The sequence below is a fragment of the Salvelinus fontinalis genome, chromosome 40 (assembly GCF_029448725.1).
Source record: "Salvelinus fontinalis isolate EN_2023a chromosome 40, ASM2944872v1, whole genome shotgun sequence".
Classification (NCBI taxonomy): domain Eukaryota; kingdom Metazoa; phylum Chordata; class Actinopteri; order Salmoniformes; family Salmonidae; genus Salvelinus; species Salvelinus fontinalis.
Genome location: NC_074704.1, coordinates 8,789,832 through 8,804,496, shown reverse-complemented (window position 1 = coordinate 8,804,496; position 14,665 = coordinate 8,789,832). Strand labels below are relative to the sequence as shown.

At 45.9% G+C, this 14,665-nt stretch overlaps 2 protein-coding genes across 13 annotated transcripts in view; both read left to right on the top strand.

The window, feature by feature from the left end:
* Positions 1–14,665, top strand: part of LOC129839162 (b(0,+)-type amino acid transporter 1-like) — a 350,362-nt gene that overhangs the window by 328,194 nt on the left and 7,503 nt on the right. The gene's annotated exons all lie outside the window — the stretch shown is intronic.
* LOC129839159 (b(0,+)-type amino acid transporter 1-like) overlaps positions 1–14,665 on the top strand; it is a 98,920-nt gene that overhangs the window by 76,752 nt on the left and 7,503 nt on the right. For all 12 annotated transcript variants that reach the window (XR_008756991.1, XR_008756992.1, XR_008756995.1 and 9 more), the window contains 7 exons: positions 1,578–1,820; positions 4,148–4,273; positions 5,695–5,794; positions 7,363–7,407; positions 8,281–8,404; positions 8,587–8,690; positions 8,860–8,956. Coding sequence is in view for 4 of the 12 variants with exons in the window: in XM_055906444.1 (XP_055762419.1) it covers positions 1,578–1,820; positions 4,148–4,273; positions 5,695–5,794; positions 7,363–7,407; positions 8,281–8,404; positions 8,587–8,690; positions 8,860–8,956 (839 nt within the window). In the remaining 8 variants the exon portion in view is untranslated. The remainder of the gene's footprint in view (positions 1–1,577; positions 1,821–4,147; positions 4,274–5,694; positions 5,795–7,362; positions 7,408–8,280; positions 8,405–8,586; positions 8,691–8,859; positions 8,957–14,665) is intronic.

Here is a 14,665-nt window from a genome sequence, read left to right as displayed (position 1 = left end):
CTGTACCAGTACCCCCTGTATATAGCCTCCACATTGACTCTGTACCGGTACCCCCTGTATATAACCTCCACATTGACTCTGTACCGGTACCCCCTGTATATAGCCTCCACATTGACTCTGTACCAGTACCCCCTGTATATAGCCTCCACATTGACTCTGTACCGTAACACCCTGTATATAGCCTCCACATTGACTCTGTACCGTAACACCCTGTATATAGCCTCCACATTGACTCTGTACCGGTACCCCCCTGTATATAGCCTTCACAATGACTCTGTACCGGTACCCCCTGTATATAACCTCCACATTGACTCTGTACCGGCACCCCCCTGTATATTGCCTCCACATTGACTCTGTACCGGTACCCCCTGTATATAGCCTCCACATTGACTCTGTACCGGCACCCCCCTGTATATAGCCTCCACATTGACTCTGTACCGGCACCCCCCTGTATATATTGTTATTTTTTACTGCTCCTCTTTAATCACTTGTTACTTTTATCTCTTATTCTTATCCATATTTTTTGAAATTGCACTGTTGATTAGGGGCTCGTAGGTAAAGATTTCACTGCAGTTGTGACTAATAACATTTGATTTGATTGATCAATTAAGACCTAGACAACCAGGTGAGTTCCTAACTAATCAATTAAGACCTAGACAACCAGGTGAGCTCCTAACTAGTCAATTAATACCTAGACAACCAGGTGAGCTCATAACTAGTCAATTAATACCTAGACAACCAGGTGAGTTCCTAACTAGTCAATTAAGACCTAGACAACCAGGTGAGCTCCTAACTAGTCAATTAATACCTAGACAACCAGGTGAGTTCCTAACTAGTCAATTAAGACCTAGACAACCAGGTGAGCTCCTAACTAGTCAATTAAGACCTAGACAACCAGGTGAGTTCCTAACTAGTCAATTAAGACCTAGACAACCAGGTGAGTTCCTAACTAATCAATTAATACCTAGACAACCAGGTGAGTTCCTAACTAGTCAATTAAGAGATAGACAACCATGTGAGTTCCTAACTAGTCAATTAAGACCTAGACAACCAGGTGAGCTCCTAACTAGTCAATTAAGACCTAGACAACCAGGTGAGTTCCTAACTAGTCAATTAAGACCTAGACAACCAGGTGAGTTCCTAACTAATCAATTAATACCTAGACAACCAGGTGAGTTCCTAACTAGTCAATTAAGAGATAGACAACCATGTGAGTTCCTAACTAGTCAATTAATACCTAGATAAGCAGGTGAGTTCCTAACTAGTCAATTAAGACCTAGACAACCAGGTGAGCTCCTAACTAGTCAATTAAGACCTAGACAACCAGGTGAGTTCCTAACTAGTCAATTAAGACCTAGACAACCAGGTGAGTTCCTAACTAATCAATTAATACCTAGACAACCAGGTGAGTTCCTAACTAGTCAATTAAGAGATAGACAACCATGTGAGTTCCTAACTAGTCAATTAAGACCTAGCCAACCAGGTGAAAGGAAATCCCCTGAAGGAAATCCCCTGAAGCAACAGTAGGACTAGTGTCAAATAACTGTCTGTCTCTGAGCCTGCCTGTCTGCCTGCAGGGGCGCTGTGCTACGCGGAGCTGGGCACCATGATCACTAAGTCTGGAGGGGAATACCCGTACCTGATGGAGGCCTTTGGGTCAGTGATGGCCTACCTCTACTCATGGAGCACAATCATGGTCTTAAAGCCCTCCTCCTTCGCCATCATCGCCCTAAGCTTCGCAGAGTACGCCTCCACGCCATTCTACCCAGGATGCACTCCTCCCATTGTGGTCACCAAGTGCCTGGCTGCAGCGTGCATATGTGAGTGTAAATACTTGTAGAATTATGAAAAATCGTAATAGAAAACAAATTGGCATGCACTTCCTGAATGGACTGAATTAAAACCATGGCTCTATCTAAATATTCTTTCCTTGCATCCAATCATATTGGAGGAAAAGATCCAAGGTCCCTCCCCTCTGACCTTCTTCTCCAATGCCTTTTGAGAAGAGAGGATGCCTGGGATCGAGTAAAGATGAATTTAAAAAAGCCATGACTTGACCCCCACCGTCCTCTTCCTGCCTTGTGTTCTCCTCCTCTTCCTCTTCCTGCCTTGTGTTCTCCTCCTCCTCCTCTTCCTCTTTTCTCCTCCTCTTCCCCGTCTCCTCCTCCTCTTCCTGCCTTGTGTTCTCCTCCTCCTCCTCCTCTTCCTCTTTTCTCCTCCTCTTCCCCGTCTCCTCCTCCTCTTCCTGCATTGTGTTCTCCTCCTCCTCCTCTTCCTCTTTTCTCCTCCTCTTCCCCGTCTCCTCCTCCTCTTCCCCTTTTCTCCTCCTCTTCCTCGTCTCCTCCTTCTCTTCCTCCCACCTCCTGCCCCCGCCTCCTGCTCCTCTAGTATCCTAGATACCATCAACTGTTGTTGTTCTCTTGAGATCCTAACCCCTAAACTGTTCACCAGACTCTTAACCCCTAAACTGCTCACCAGACTCTTAACCCCTAAACTGTTCACCAGACTCTTAACCCCTAAACTGTTCACCAGACTCTTAACCCCTAAACTGTTCACCAGACTCTTAACCCCTAAACTCCCCACCAGACTCTTAACCCCTAAACTGTTCCCCAGACTCTTAACCCCTAAACTGTTCACCAGACTCTTAACCCCTAAACTGTTCACCAGACTCTTAACCCCTAAACTGCTCACCAGACTCTTAACCCCTAAACTGTTCCCCAGACTCTTAACCCCTAAACTGCTCACCAGACTCTTAACCCCTAAACTGCTCACCAGACTCTTAACCCCTAAACTGTTCACCAGACTCTTAACCCCTAAACTGTTCACCAGACTCTTAACCCCTAAACTGTTCACCAGACTCTTAACCCCTAAACTGTTCACCAGACTCTTAACCCCTAAACTGTTCACCAGACTCTTAACCCCTAAACTGCTCACCAGACTCTTAACCCCTACACTGTTCACCAGACTCTTAACCCCTAAACTGTTCACCAGACTCTTAACCCCTAAACTGCTCACCAGACTCTTAACCCCTAAACTGTTCACCAGACTCTTAACCCCTAAACTGCTCACCAGACTCTTAACCCCTAAACTGTTCACCAGACTCTTAACCCCTAAACTGTTCACCAGACTCTTAACCCCTAAACTGTTCACCAGACTCTTAACCCCTAAACTGTTCCCCAGACTCTTAACCCCTAAACTGTTCATCAGACTCTTAACCCCTAAACTATTCACCAGACTCTTAACCCCTAAACTGCTCACCAGACTCTTAACCCCTAAACTGTTCCCCAGACTCTTAACCCCTAAACTGCTCACCAGACTCTTAACCCCTAAACTGTTCCCCAGACTCTTAACCCCTAAACTGCTCACCAGACTCTTAACCCCTAAACTGTTCACCAGACTCTTAACCCCTAAACTGCTCACCAGACTCTTAACCCCTAAACTGTTCACCAGACTCTTAACCCCTAAACTGCCCACCAGACTCTTAACCCCTAAACTGTTCACCAGACTCTTAACCCCTAAACTGCTCACCAGACTCTTAACCCCTAAACTGTTCCCCAGACTCTTAACCCCTAAACTGCTCACCAGACTCTTAACCCCTAAACTGTTCCCCAGACTCTTAACCCCTAAACTGCTCCCCAGACTCTTAACCCCTAAACTGTTCACCAGACTCTTAACCCCTAAACTGCTCACCAGACTCTTAACCCCTAAACTGTTCCCCAGACTCTTAACCCCTAAACTGCTCACCAGACTCTTAACCCCTAAACTGTTCCCCAGACTCTTAACCCCTAAACTGCTCACCAGACTCTTAACCCCTAAACTGTTCACCAGACTCTTAACCCCTAAACTGTTCCCCAGACTCTTAACCCCTAAACTGCTCACCAGACTCTTAACCCCTAAACTCCCCAGACTCTTAACCCCTAAACTGCTCACCAGACTCTTAACCCCTAAACTGCTCACCAGGCACTACACTAGCAGTACACTCGTAGCTGCCCATTGTTCCAGCCTCGTGTGTGTGTGTCTCTGTGTGTGTGTGTGTATATCGGAGGGGTTGACTACAGCAGAGGACCAACTTCTGTCTCGTATGGATTAATAAAAATATTCCTCCTCTCCTTCCTTCCTCTTCCTCCCCTTCCTCCTCCTCCTCCAGTTCTGATAGTGTTGGTGAACTGTCTCAGTGTGAAGCTAGCCAGCTATGTCCAGAACTTCTTCACTGCAGCCAAGCTTCTCATCATCCTGGTCATCATAGTGGCGGGCATCGTCCTCTTGGCACAAGGTTGGTACTTTACACATTCTGTCTGTCTGCCAAATGGCACCCTGTTCCCTACATAGTGCACTACTTTAGACCAGAGCCCTATGGCACCCTATTCCCTATATAGTGCACTACTTTAGACCAGAGCCCTATGGCACCCTATTCCCTATATAGTGCACTACTTTAGACCAGAGCCCCATGGCACCCTATTCCCTATATAGTGCACTACTTTAGACCAGAGCCCTATGACACTCTATTCCCTATATAGTGCACTACTTTAGACAAGAGCCCTATGACACTCTATTCCCTATATAGTGCACTACTTTAGACCAGAGCCCTATAGCACTCTATTCCCTTTATAGTGCACTACTTTAGACCAGAGCCCTATGGCACTCTATTCCCTTTATAGTGCACTACTTTAGACCAGAGCCCTATGACACCCTATTCCCCGGTTCTGACTTAGAATATGTGGACAACTACAAATACCTAGGTGTCTGGTTAGACTGTAAACTCTCAAGATTCCCCAGTAAGATTCCCCAGAACCCAGACATCCCTCAGAGCCCGGTAAGATTCCCCAGAACCCAGACATCCCTCAGAGCCCTGTAAGATTCCCCAGAACCCAGACATCCCTCAGAGCCCTGCAGATCCCTCAGAGCCCTACAGATCCCCCAGAACCCAGACATCCCTCAGAGCCCTGTAAGAGCCCCCAGAACCCAGACATCCCTCAGAGCCCTACAGATCCCCCAGAACCCAGACATCCCTCAGAGCCCTGCAGATCCCGGTAAGATTCCCCAGAACCCAGACATCCCTCAGAGCCCTGTAAGAGCCCCCAGAACCCAGACATCCCTCAGAGCCCTGCAGATCCCTCAGAGCCCTACAGATCCCCCAGAACCCAGACATCCCTCAGAGCCCTGCAGATCCCGGTAAGATTCCCCAGAACCCAGACATCCCTCAGAGCCCTGCAGATCCCGGTAAGATTCCCCAGAACCCTACAGATCCCTCAGAGCCGTATATTTATTTTTTCTTTTACCTTTATTTAACTAGGTAAGTCAGTTAAGAACAAATTCTTATTTTCACTGACGGCTTAGGAACAGTGGGTCAGCTGCCTTGTTCAGGGGCAGAATGATAGATTTTTTACCTTGTCAGCTTGGGGATTCGATCTCGCAACCTTTCGGTTACTAGTCCAACGCTCTAACCGCTAGGCTATCCTGCCGCCCCGTATTTATATCCCTCAGAGCCCTGTGGATCCTGGTCAAAAGTAGGGCACTTCTGTATAGAATAGGGGACCATTTAGGATGAGACCTTTGCCATCTATTCCAGTACCCTGTATTATCATGTGGAAGTTTCAAATATCACTCTATACTGTAGTACTTTTAGGTACACCGTATGGGCCCTGGTCAAAATAATGAATATTAAAATGTATATACTGTCACGTTTGTGTCCAGGAAACACTGAGAATCTGTCCAACCCATTTGAAGGAGCCTCAACCTCCTTTGGATCCATTGGACTGGCGTTTTACAACGGGCTCTGGGCCTACGATGGGTGGTAAGACTACACCTGCATCCCTAATGACACCCTACTTCCTATATGGGTCACTACTTTTATGCTCTAGTCAGAGGGCCCGTAGCGCTCTAGTCAGGGGGGTACGTAGCGCTCTAGTCAGGGGGCCCGTAGTGCTCTAGTCAGGGGGACCCGTAGCGCTCTAGTCAGGGGGCCCATAGCGCTCTAGTCAGGGGGGCCCGTAGGGCTCTAGTCAGGGGGGCCCGTAGCGCTCTAGTCAGGGCCCGTAGCGCTCTAGTCAGGGGGGCCCATAGCGCTCTAGTCAGGGCCCGTAGCGCTCTAGTCAGGGGGGTCCGTAGCGCTCTAGTCAGGGGGGCCCGTAGCGCTCTAGTCAGGGGGGTCCGTAGCGCTCTAGTCAGGGGGGCCCGTAGCGCTCTAGTCAGGGGGGCCCGTAGCGCTCTAGTCAGGGGGGCCCGTAGCGCTCTAGTCAGGGGGGTCCGTAGCGCTCTAGTCAGGGGGGCCCCGTAGCGCTCTAGTCAGGGGGGCCCGTAGCGCTCTAGTCAGATGGGCCCGTAGCGCTCTAGTCAGGGGGGCCCGTAGCGCTCTAGTCAGGGGGGCCCGTGGCGCTCTAGTCAGGGCCCGTAGCGCTCTAGTCAGGGGGGCCCATAGCGCTCTAGTCAGGGGGGCCCGTAGCGCTCTAGTCAGGGGGGCCCGTAGCGCTCTAGTCAGGGGGGCCCGTAGCGCTCTAGTCAGGGGGGCCCGTAGCACTCTTGTCAGGGGGGCCCGTGGCGCTCTAGTCAGGGCCCGTAGCGCTCTAGTCAGGGGGGCCCGTAGCGCTCTAGTCAGGGGGGCCCGTAGCGCTCTAGTCAGGGGGGCCCGTAGCGCTCTAGTCAGGGGGGCCCGTAGCGCTCTAGTCAGGGGGGCCCGTAGCGCTCTAGTCAGGGGGGACCGTAGCGCTCTAGTCAGGGAGGCCCGTAGAGCTCTAGTCAGGGGGGCCCGTAGCGCTCTAGTCAGGGGGGCCCGTAGCTTTCTAGTCAGGGGGCCCATAGCGCTCTATTCAGGGAGGCCCGTAGAGCTCTAGTCAGGGGGGCCCGTAGCGCTCTAGTCAGGGGGGCCCGTGGCGCTCTAGTCAGGGCCCGTAGCGCTCTAGTCAGGGGGGCCCATAGCGCTCTAGTCAGGGGGGCCCGTAGCGCTCTAGTCAGGGGGGCCCGTAGCGCTCTAGTCAGGGGGGCCCGTAGCGCTCTAGTCAGGGGGGCCCGTAGCGCTCTAGTCAGCGGGGCCCATAGTGCTCTAGTCAGGGGGGGCCGTAGTGCTCTAGTCAGGGCACGTAGTGCTCTAGTCAGGGGGGCCCGTAGCGCACTAGTCAGGGCCCATAGTGCTCTAGTCTAAAGTAGTCCACTAAGTAGGGAATCGGGTACCATTGGGGATGTATCCTATCTCTCTGTTCTTATCACTTCCTCAATAAAACAGTTTTATGGTTTTGAGATTCCTGTTTTGAATGTCGACCCAACCTGTTAAAACGTGGTTCTATTAACACGTGTTGTCTCTCAGGAATGTTCTATAAACACGTGTTGTCTCTCAGGAATGTTCTATTAACATGTTTTGTCTCTCAGGAATCAGCTGAACTTTATAACAGAGGAGCTGAAAAACCCATACAGGTGAGTGTCCATACAACTGACATTTAGGGTACGTCCAAAATGGCTCCCTGTTCCCCGACGGGCCCTGGTCAGCAGTAGTGCACGATGTAAGGAACAGGGCGCCTGGATTTCCACTGTCATTCATCAGAGACGAGGGTCTTATCACTGGGGAATATCCGTGTCCATCCATCCATGGTTTAGGAAAGGGCCGATTTAGCTAGCTACTGCATCAACACAAGCAGACCAGAAACAGACACGTTTTTCTGACAATGATGGCGTTTTGCCTAGGATGTGATTTGATTGGTGTGAAGCCAAATCCAAAGTGGCCTCCCTTGTGGGGTGGGTTTGCTGCACCAGGACTACCCACAGCTGAGCTCATCTCAACGCTGATTGGCTAATTATTTTATTTAAAAAAATATCAAGGGAGGTCAAATGCTCGCTGGCATCTGTCAATCAAATGCTACGGCGGCAACATGTCATACTCATTTTGGCCAGACAGCATCAGATACATCTGCTACACATACTGAGACAGAGGGGCGCTGTTTCCCTCGCTCTTATGATTTCTCTGATGAGATTGACTCAGCCACTTGAGAATTGATTCAGCCACTGGAGAATTCATTCAGCCACTTGAGAATTGAAGGAAAATGATGAAAACACAGAGACAAAAGATAAATTGTTTAATAATTGTATTTGTTTTATTGGTCTGATTTTCGTGGAAGCTTGGCTTCCCTTGGCATTCACGCGCCACTGCCTTTACTGGTTGGACGATAACAAGAGATTTCTCAACTCTCTGTCTCTCTCTCCATCTGTGTGCTACATGATCCTCTAACACTGGTGTCTGTGTACCATGTGTTGGTTGTAGTCTCTCTGTCTCACACTCTCTCTCTCTAACAGAAACCTTCCCCTGGCCATTATCATTGGTATTCCCTTGGTGTCTGTATGCTATGTGCTGGTCAACATTGCCTACTTCAGTGCCATGACCGCTACGGAACTACTGCAGTCTCCCGCTGTTGCTGTGGTAAGAGGGTCGTCATGGAAATAGGGGCGGAGAGAGAGAGAGGAAGCCATTGGTTTGGCTCATCGTATCTCCCTTAGCAACAACAAGATGCTTTTTCATAAACAAACAATGACATGTTATTTATTGTCGTCGTCCCCCCCCCTCCCCCCGTCTCCTCGGAGGGACTTGTTTGTGCCCCTTAGACTTTTGGTGACAGAGTACTGTACCCCCTGTCGTGGGTAGTCCCTGTGTTTGTCGTCTTCTCCACCTTCGGGGCGGCCAATGGGAGCTGCTTCACTGCCGGCAGGTAAAGGGACAACTTCAGGAAGACGTTTTTTTTTTGCTAATCAAATTTAAATCAAACAAAATGTATTTTATAAAGCCTGTTTTTTATATATCAGCAGTTGTCACAAAGTGTTAAAACATATTGCCAATATTATGTTGAACTAACGTGTTTGTGCTCTGTCCCACCTCAGGCTGACCTATGTGGCAGGAAGAGAGGGTCACATGGTAAAGATTTTGTCCTATATCAGTCTGAAGCGTCTCACTCCTTCCCCCGCCGTCATCTTCAATGTAAGTCTGCGATACAGCGCCTTGTAAAAGTATTCATCCCTCTTGGTGTTTTTCCTATCTAGTTGCATTACAACCTGTAATTTAACCTGTTTGGGCTGCAGGGGCAGTATTGAGTAGCCGGATAAAAGGTGCCCATTTCAAACGGCCTCGTACTCAATTCTTGCTCGTACAATATGCATATTATTATTACTATTGGATAGAAAACACTCTCTAGTTTCTAAAACCGTTTGAATTATATCTGTGAGTAAAACAGAACTCCTTTTGCAGCAAACTTCCTGACAGGAAGTGGAAAATCTGAAATCGATGCACTGTTCTAGGGCCTGCCTATTAATGTCCTTGATATTTATTAGAATACATGCACTTCATACGTCTTCCACTAGATGTCGACAAGCAGTGAGAGAAGAAATGGAGTGTATAACTTGATCTAGGGTCGAATAAATGCTCTTTGTATGACGTGGCACCAGTTTCCTGTTTTCTGGAGAGCGCGTGAAGGGACCTGGTATTGCCTTCTGTAAAGCTGTCGTTATGGACGACTAATATCTCCGGCTTTGATTTTATTTGATAAATGTGACAATATCATCGTAAAGTATGTTTTTTCAATATAGTTTTATTAGATTATTGAAATTTATTCTGGACGTTAGGCGTGTTGCGTTGTGTGCCTTTGTTCAGGAAGGAGAGATTCGCGCTACTTTGCTAGCTTTCCGTGCTAATTGACTGGAGAAGAGGACATTCTAAATCCAAACAACGATTGTTCCCGACAAAGGACCGCTTGTACAAAATTCTGATGAAAGATCATCAAAAGTAGGACCCATTTTATGATGCTATTTCATATATCTGTCGAACATGTGAAATAGTCGTTTGCGCCCAGATTTTGGGTACTCTCTCGCTATACCTAAACTGGATTTGGTAATGAAGTTATTTTTAGAATTCTAACACGGCGATTGCATTAAGAACTAGTGTATCTATCATTTCCTATACAACATGTATTTTTTAGTAACGTTTATGTATAGTTATTTGGTCAGAATAGTTGAGTGCCATAGAAATATCCGCACATTCTGGGAAAAAGATGCTACGTTAGCACAATGTATAACCACTGATTTCAGCTCTAAATATGCACATTTTCGAACAAAACATAAGTGTATGTATAACCTGATGTTATAGGACTGTCATCTGATGAAGCTTATCAAGGTTAGTCAAAAATTATATATCTTTTGCTGGTTTATTCGCTATCGCTAACGTGCCTATTGCTATCGCTAACGTGCCTTGATGAATGAATGCGGTAGTGTGGTAGGCTATTGTAGTAAGCTAATATAATGCTATATTGTGTTTTTGCTGTAAAACACTTAAAAAATCGGAAATATTGGCTGGATTCACAAGATGTTTGTCTTTAATTTGCTATACACCATCGATTTTTCAGAAATGTTTTATGATGAGTATTTAGGTATTTGACGTTGGTGTCTGTAATTACTCTGGCTGCTTCGGTCCTATTTGTGACGGTAGCTGTGATTGTTAGCTGCAATGTAAAACTGATTTATACCTCAAATATGCAAATTTTTCGAACAAAACATAGATTTATTGTATAACATGTTATAAGACTGTCATCTGATGAAGTTGTTTCTTGGTTAGTTTGGTTGGTTCTTGGTTAGTTAGGTTGGCTTGTGCATGCTACCTGTGCTGTGAAAAATGTCTGTCCTTTTTTGTATTTGGTGGTGAGCTAACATAAATATATGTGGTGTTTTTGCTGTAAAACATTTTAAAAATCGGACATGTTGGCTGGATTCACAAGATGTTTATCTTTCAAATGCTGTATTGGACTTGTTAATGTGTGAAAGTTAAATATTTCAAAAATATATATTTTGAATTTCGCGCCCTGCACTTGAAGTGGCTGTTGTCATATTGTGCCCGGCTTTGGGCTTGCAGCCCAAAGAAGTTAAATAGATTTTTATTTGGATATCATGTAATGGACAAACAGACAATAGTGCTAAATGGGGAAAAGACATAAAAAAATAAATTACATGTTTCAATAAGGTCAGGGACAAATTGTGGAGAAGTACAGATCAGGGTTGGGTTATAAAAACATATCCTAAACTTTGAACATCCCATGGAGCACCATTTAAATCCATTTTTTTTAAATGGAAAGAATATGGCACCACAACAAACCTGACAAGAGAGGGCCGCCCACCAAAACTCACGGACCAGGCAAGGAGGGCATTAATCATAGAGGCAACAAAAAGACCAAAGATAACCCTGAAGGAGCTGCAAAGCGGAGATTGGAGTATCTGTCCATAGGAACACTTTAAGCCGTACACTCCACAGAGCTGGGCTTTACGGAAATCTGTCCAGAAAAAAAGGCATTGCTTAAAGAAAAAAATAAGCAAACATGCTTGGTGTTTGCCAAAAGGCGTGTGGGAGACTCCCCAAACATATGGAAGAAGTTACTCTGGTCAGATGAGACTAAAATTGAGCTTTTTAGCCATCAAGGAAAACGCTATGCCTGGCGCAAACCTAACACCTTTCATCACCCTGAGAACACCATCCTCACAGATAAGCATGGTGGTGGCAATATCATGCTGTGGGGATGTTTTTTTCATTGTCAGGGACTGGGATACTGGTCAGAATTGAAGGAATGATGGATGGCGCTAAATACAGGGAAATTGTTGAGAGAATCCTTTTTCAATCTTCCAGAGATTTGAGACTGGGAGGGAGGTTCACCTTCCAACAGGACAATGACCCAAAGCATACTGCTAAAGCAACACTTGAGTGGTTTAAGGGGAAACATTTAAATGTCTTGGAATGGCCTAGTCAAAGCCCAGACCTCAATCCAATTGAGAATCTGTAGTATGATTTAAGATTGCTGTACACCAGTGGAACCCATCCAACTTGAAGGAGCTGGGGCACTTTCGCCTTGAAGAATGGGCAAAAATCCCAGTGGCTAGATGTGCCAAGCTAATAGAGACATACCCCAAGAGACTTGCAGCTGTAATTGCTGCAAAAGGTGGCTCTACAAAGTATTGACTTTGGGCTGGTGAATAGTTATGCACGCTCAAGTCTTCAGGTTTTCGTCTTATTTCCTGTTTGTTTCACAAAAATAAATATTTTGCATCTTCAAAGTGGTCGGCATGTTGTGTAAATCAAATGATACAAACCCCCCAAAAATCTATTTTAATTACAGGTTGTAGGTTAAAAAAAAACATTTTAGAAAAATGCCAACGGGGATGAATACCTTCGCAAGCCACTGTAATACATGTTGTCTCTATGTTGATCTCCTCACCTCAACTCTACCCAGCTCATTGTACTCTAACTCTTGTCCCAGGGAGGTTCTGAGAATGTTCTACTCTGGTTCCAGGGAGGTTCTGAGAATGTTCTACTCTGGTTCCAGGGAGGTTCTGAGAATGTTTTACTCTGGTTCCAGGGAGGTCCTGAGAATGTTTTACTCTGGTTCCAGGGAGGTCCTGAGAATGTTCTACTCTGGTTCCAGGGAGGTTCTGAGAATGTTTTACTCTGGTTCCAGGGAGGTCCTGAGAATGTTTTACTCTGGTTCCAGGGAGGTCCTGAGAATGTTTTACTCTGGTTACAGGGAGGTTCTGAGAATGTTTTACTCTGGTTCCAGGGAGGTTCTGAGAATGTTTTATTCTGGTGCCCTGAGAGTTTTCCTAGGAGGATTTATTAACACACATTCTAAGGCGTCACTACAGACCTGGGTTCGATGACCGGGAGTCCCATGAGGCGGCACACAATTGGCCCAGCATCGTCCGGGTTTAGGCGAGGGTTTGGCCAGCCGGGACTATCCTTGTCCCATCGCGCTCTAGCAACTCCTTGTGGCGGGCCGGGCACCTTCAAGCTGACTTCGGTCGCCAGCTGGACGCTGTTTCCTCCGACACCTTGGCTTCCGGGTTGAGCGAGCAGTGTGTCAAGAAGCAGTGAGGGTTGGCAGGGTCGTGTTTTGGTTAACATAATTTTTTAATGACTTCCTCTCTGTACCCCACACATACAATTATATGTAAGGGAACACCCCCCTGAAATGGACAAAAATGGATGGGAAGTTATTGGCACCGTACGAAACATATACATGATGTACAATACCACTCAATTCGGCGTTGTTTCATCCAAAACTGATTGCAAATGCCATATGGCAAATGCCAATTGTAACACTCCAAATATCCAATAGATGGCGAGTGCGCTCTACTGTAATTTTTCATATTGCAAATGTAACACAAGTGAAGACCCAAGAGAAACATTTTGAAAATTTGAACAATTTTGCAAAAACGTATCACCCCCTTACAAAAGTGCTTTCTGGACCGTTTTTCAAAGTTCTTTCGGTTTTTATTTCAATTACACATGTATAACAACTGTATGAACATACTTTTGTCAAATTTTTGTTATATATATATATTTTTCTAAATTTTAACTTGTACATAAGGAATATGTTTTGTACATTTGCAATATGATTTCATAGGAAGTCGAAAATTCCCCAAAATTTGAAAAAACTTATCACCCGCTTAAAGTGCTTTCTGGACCGTTTTTTGAAATTCTTTAGATTTTTTTAAATCAATAACACATGTATAAGAGCTGTATGAACATACTTTTATAATTTTATTATCAGCATTTTTTTACTTGTCCATAAGGCATATGTTTTGTCCATTTGCAATATGATTTCATAGGAAGTCATAAGTCAAAAATAACCTTTTTTTTTTTAAACCTCCAAAATGACAAGGGGCACCCCCTATTGGATGGGCACGGGTGGGGGGTGCTCCCCACTAAAGGCATTGTAATCACAAGGTGCACGGCTGTCCATTTGCAGTATGTTTTAATGGGCATTTACCATCACTTTGGATGGGCAAAGGTGGGGGGGTGCTGCCTACTAAAGGCATTGTAATCACCAGGTGCACGGCTGTCCATTTGCAGTATGTTTTAATGGGCATTTACCATCACGAATTTGACATGCTCAAAAATACTGCAGAAATGCAAAAGTGACTGACCCGATGAACTCGGGATGGCCGGGCTGTGATAGTGGTTCCTCTCCATCGCTCGTTGTGTTGATTCCATCATGTCCATTTGGTGATGTTATTTCACTGTTGAATCAAATTGCAAATGTACAGACATCCATTTTTTTAAACCTCCATAAATCTCTCAGGCTGGCCCCCATTTACTTGGGGCCGTAGTATGGTGCTCCCATAGCGGACATGGATGTCTGGATGCCCCATAAAAGCATTTAAAACCGTTTTTAAAATCGTGCCTGGTAACCCAAAACATGAAACATAGCCTAAAATACTGCAGAAATGCAAAATTGACTGGCCTGATGAACTGGGGATGGCCGGGCAGTGATAGTGGTCCCTCTCCATCGCTCGTTGTGTTGATTTCATCTTGTCCATTTGGTGATGTTTTTCACTGTTGAATCAAATTGCAAATGTACTGTGCATTTGCAATATGTTTCAATGGGCATATACCATCACGAATTTGACATGCACAAAAATACTGCAGAAATGCTACATTGACTGGCCTGATGAACTCGAGGTGACCGGGCAGTGATAGTGGTTCCTCTCCATTGCTCGTTGGTGTTGATTTCAGAATGTCATTTTGGTGATTGTACCTCACTGTTTAAACATATTGCAAATGTACAGAAGTCAACTAGCAAGTCAGTGTCCATCAGTCAATTAGATATTTTCAGACACCAGACTGATACAAACTGACACCACACCCACTTTTTCC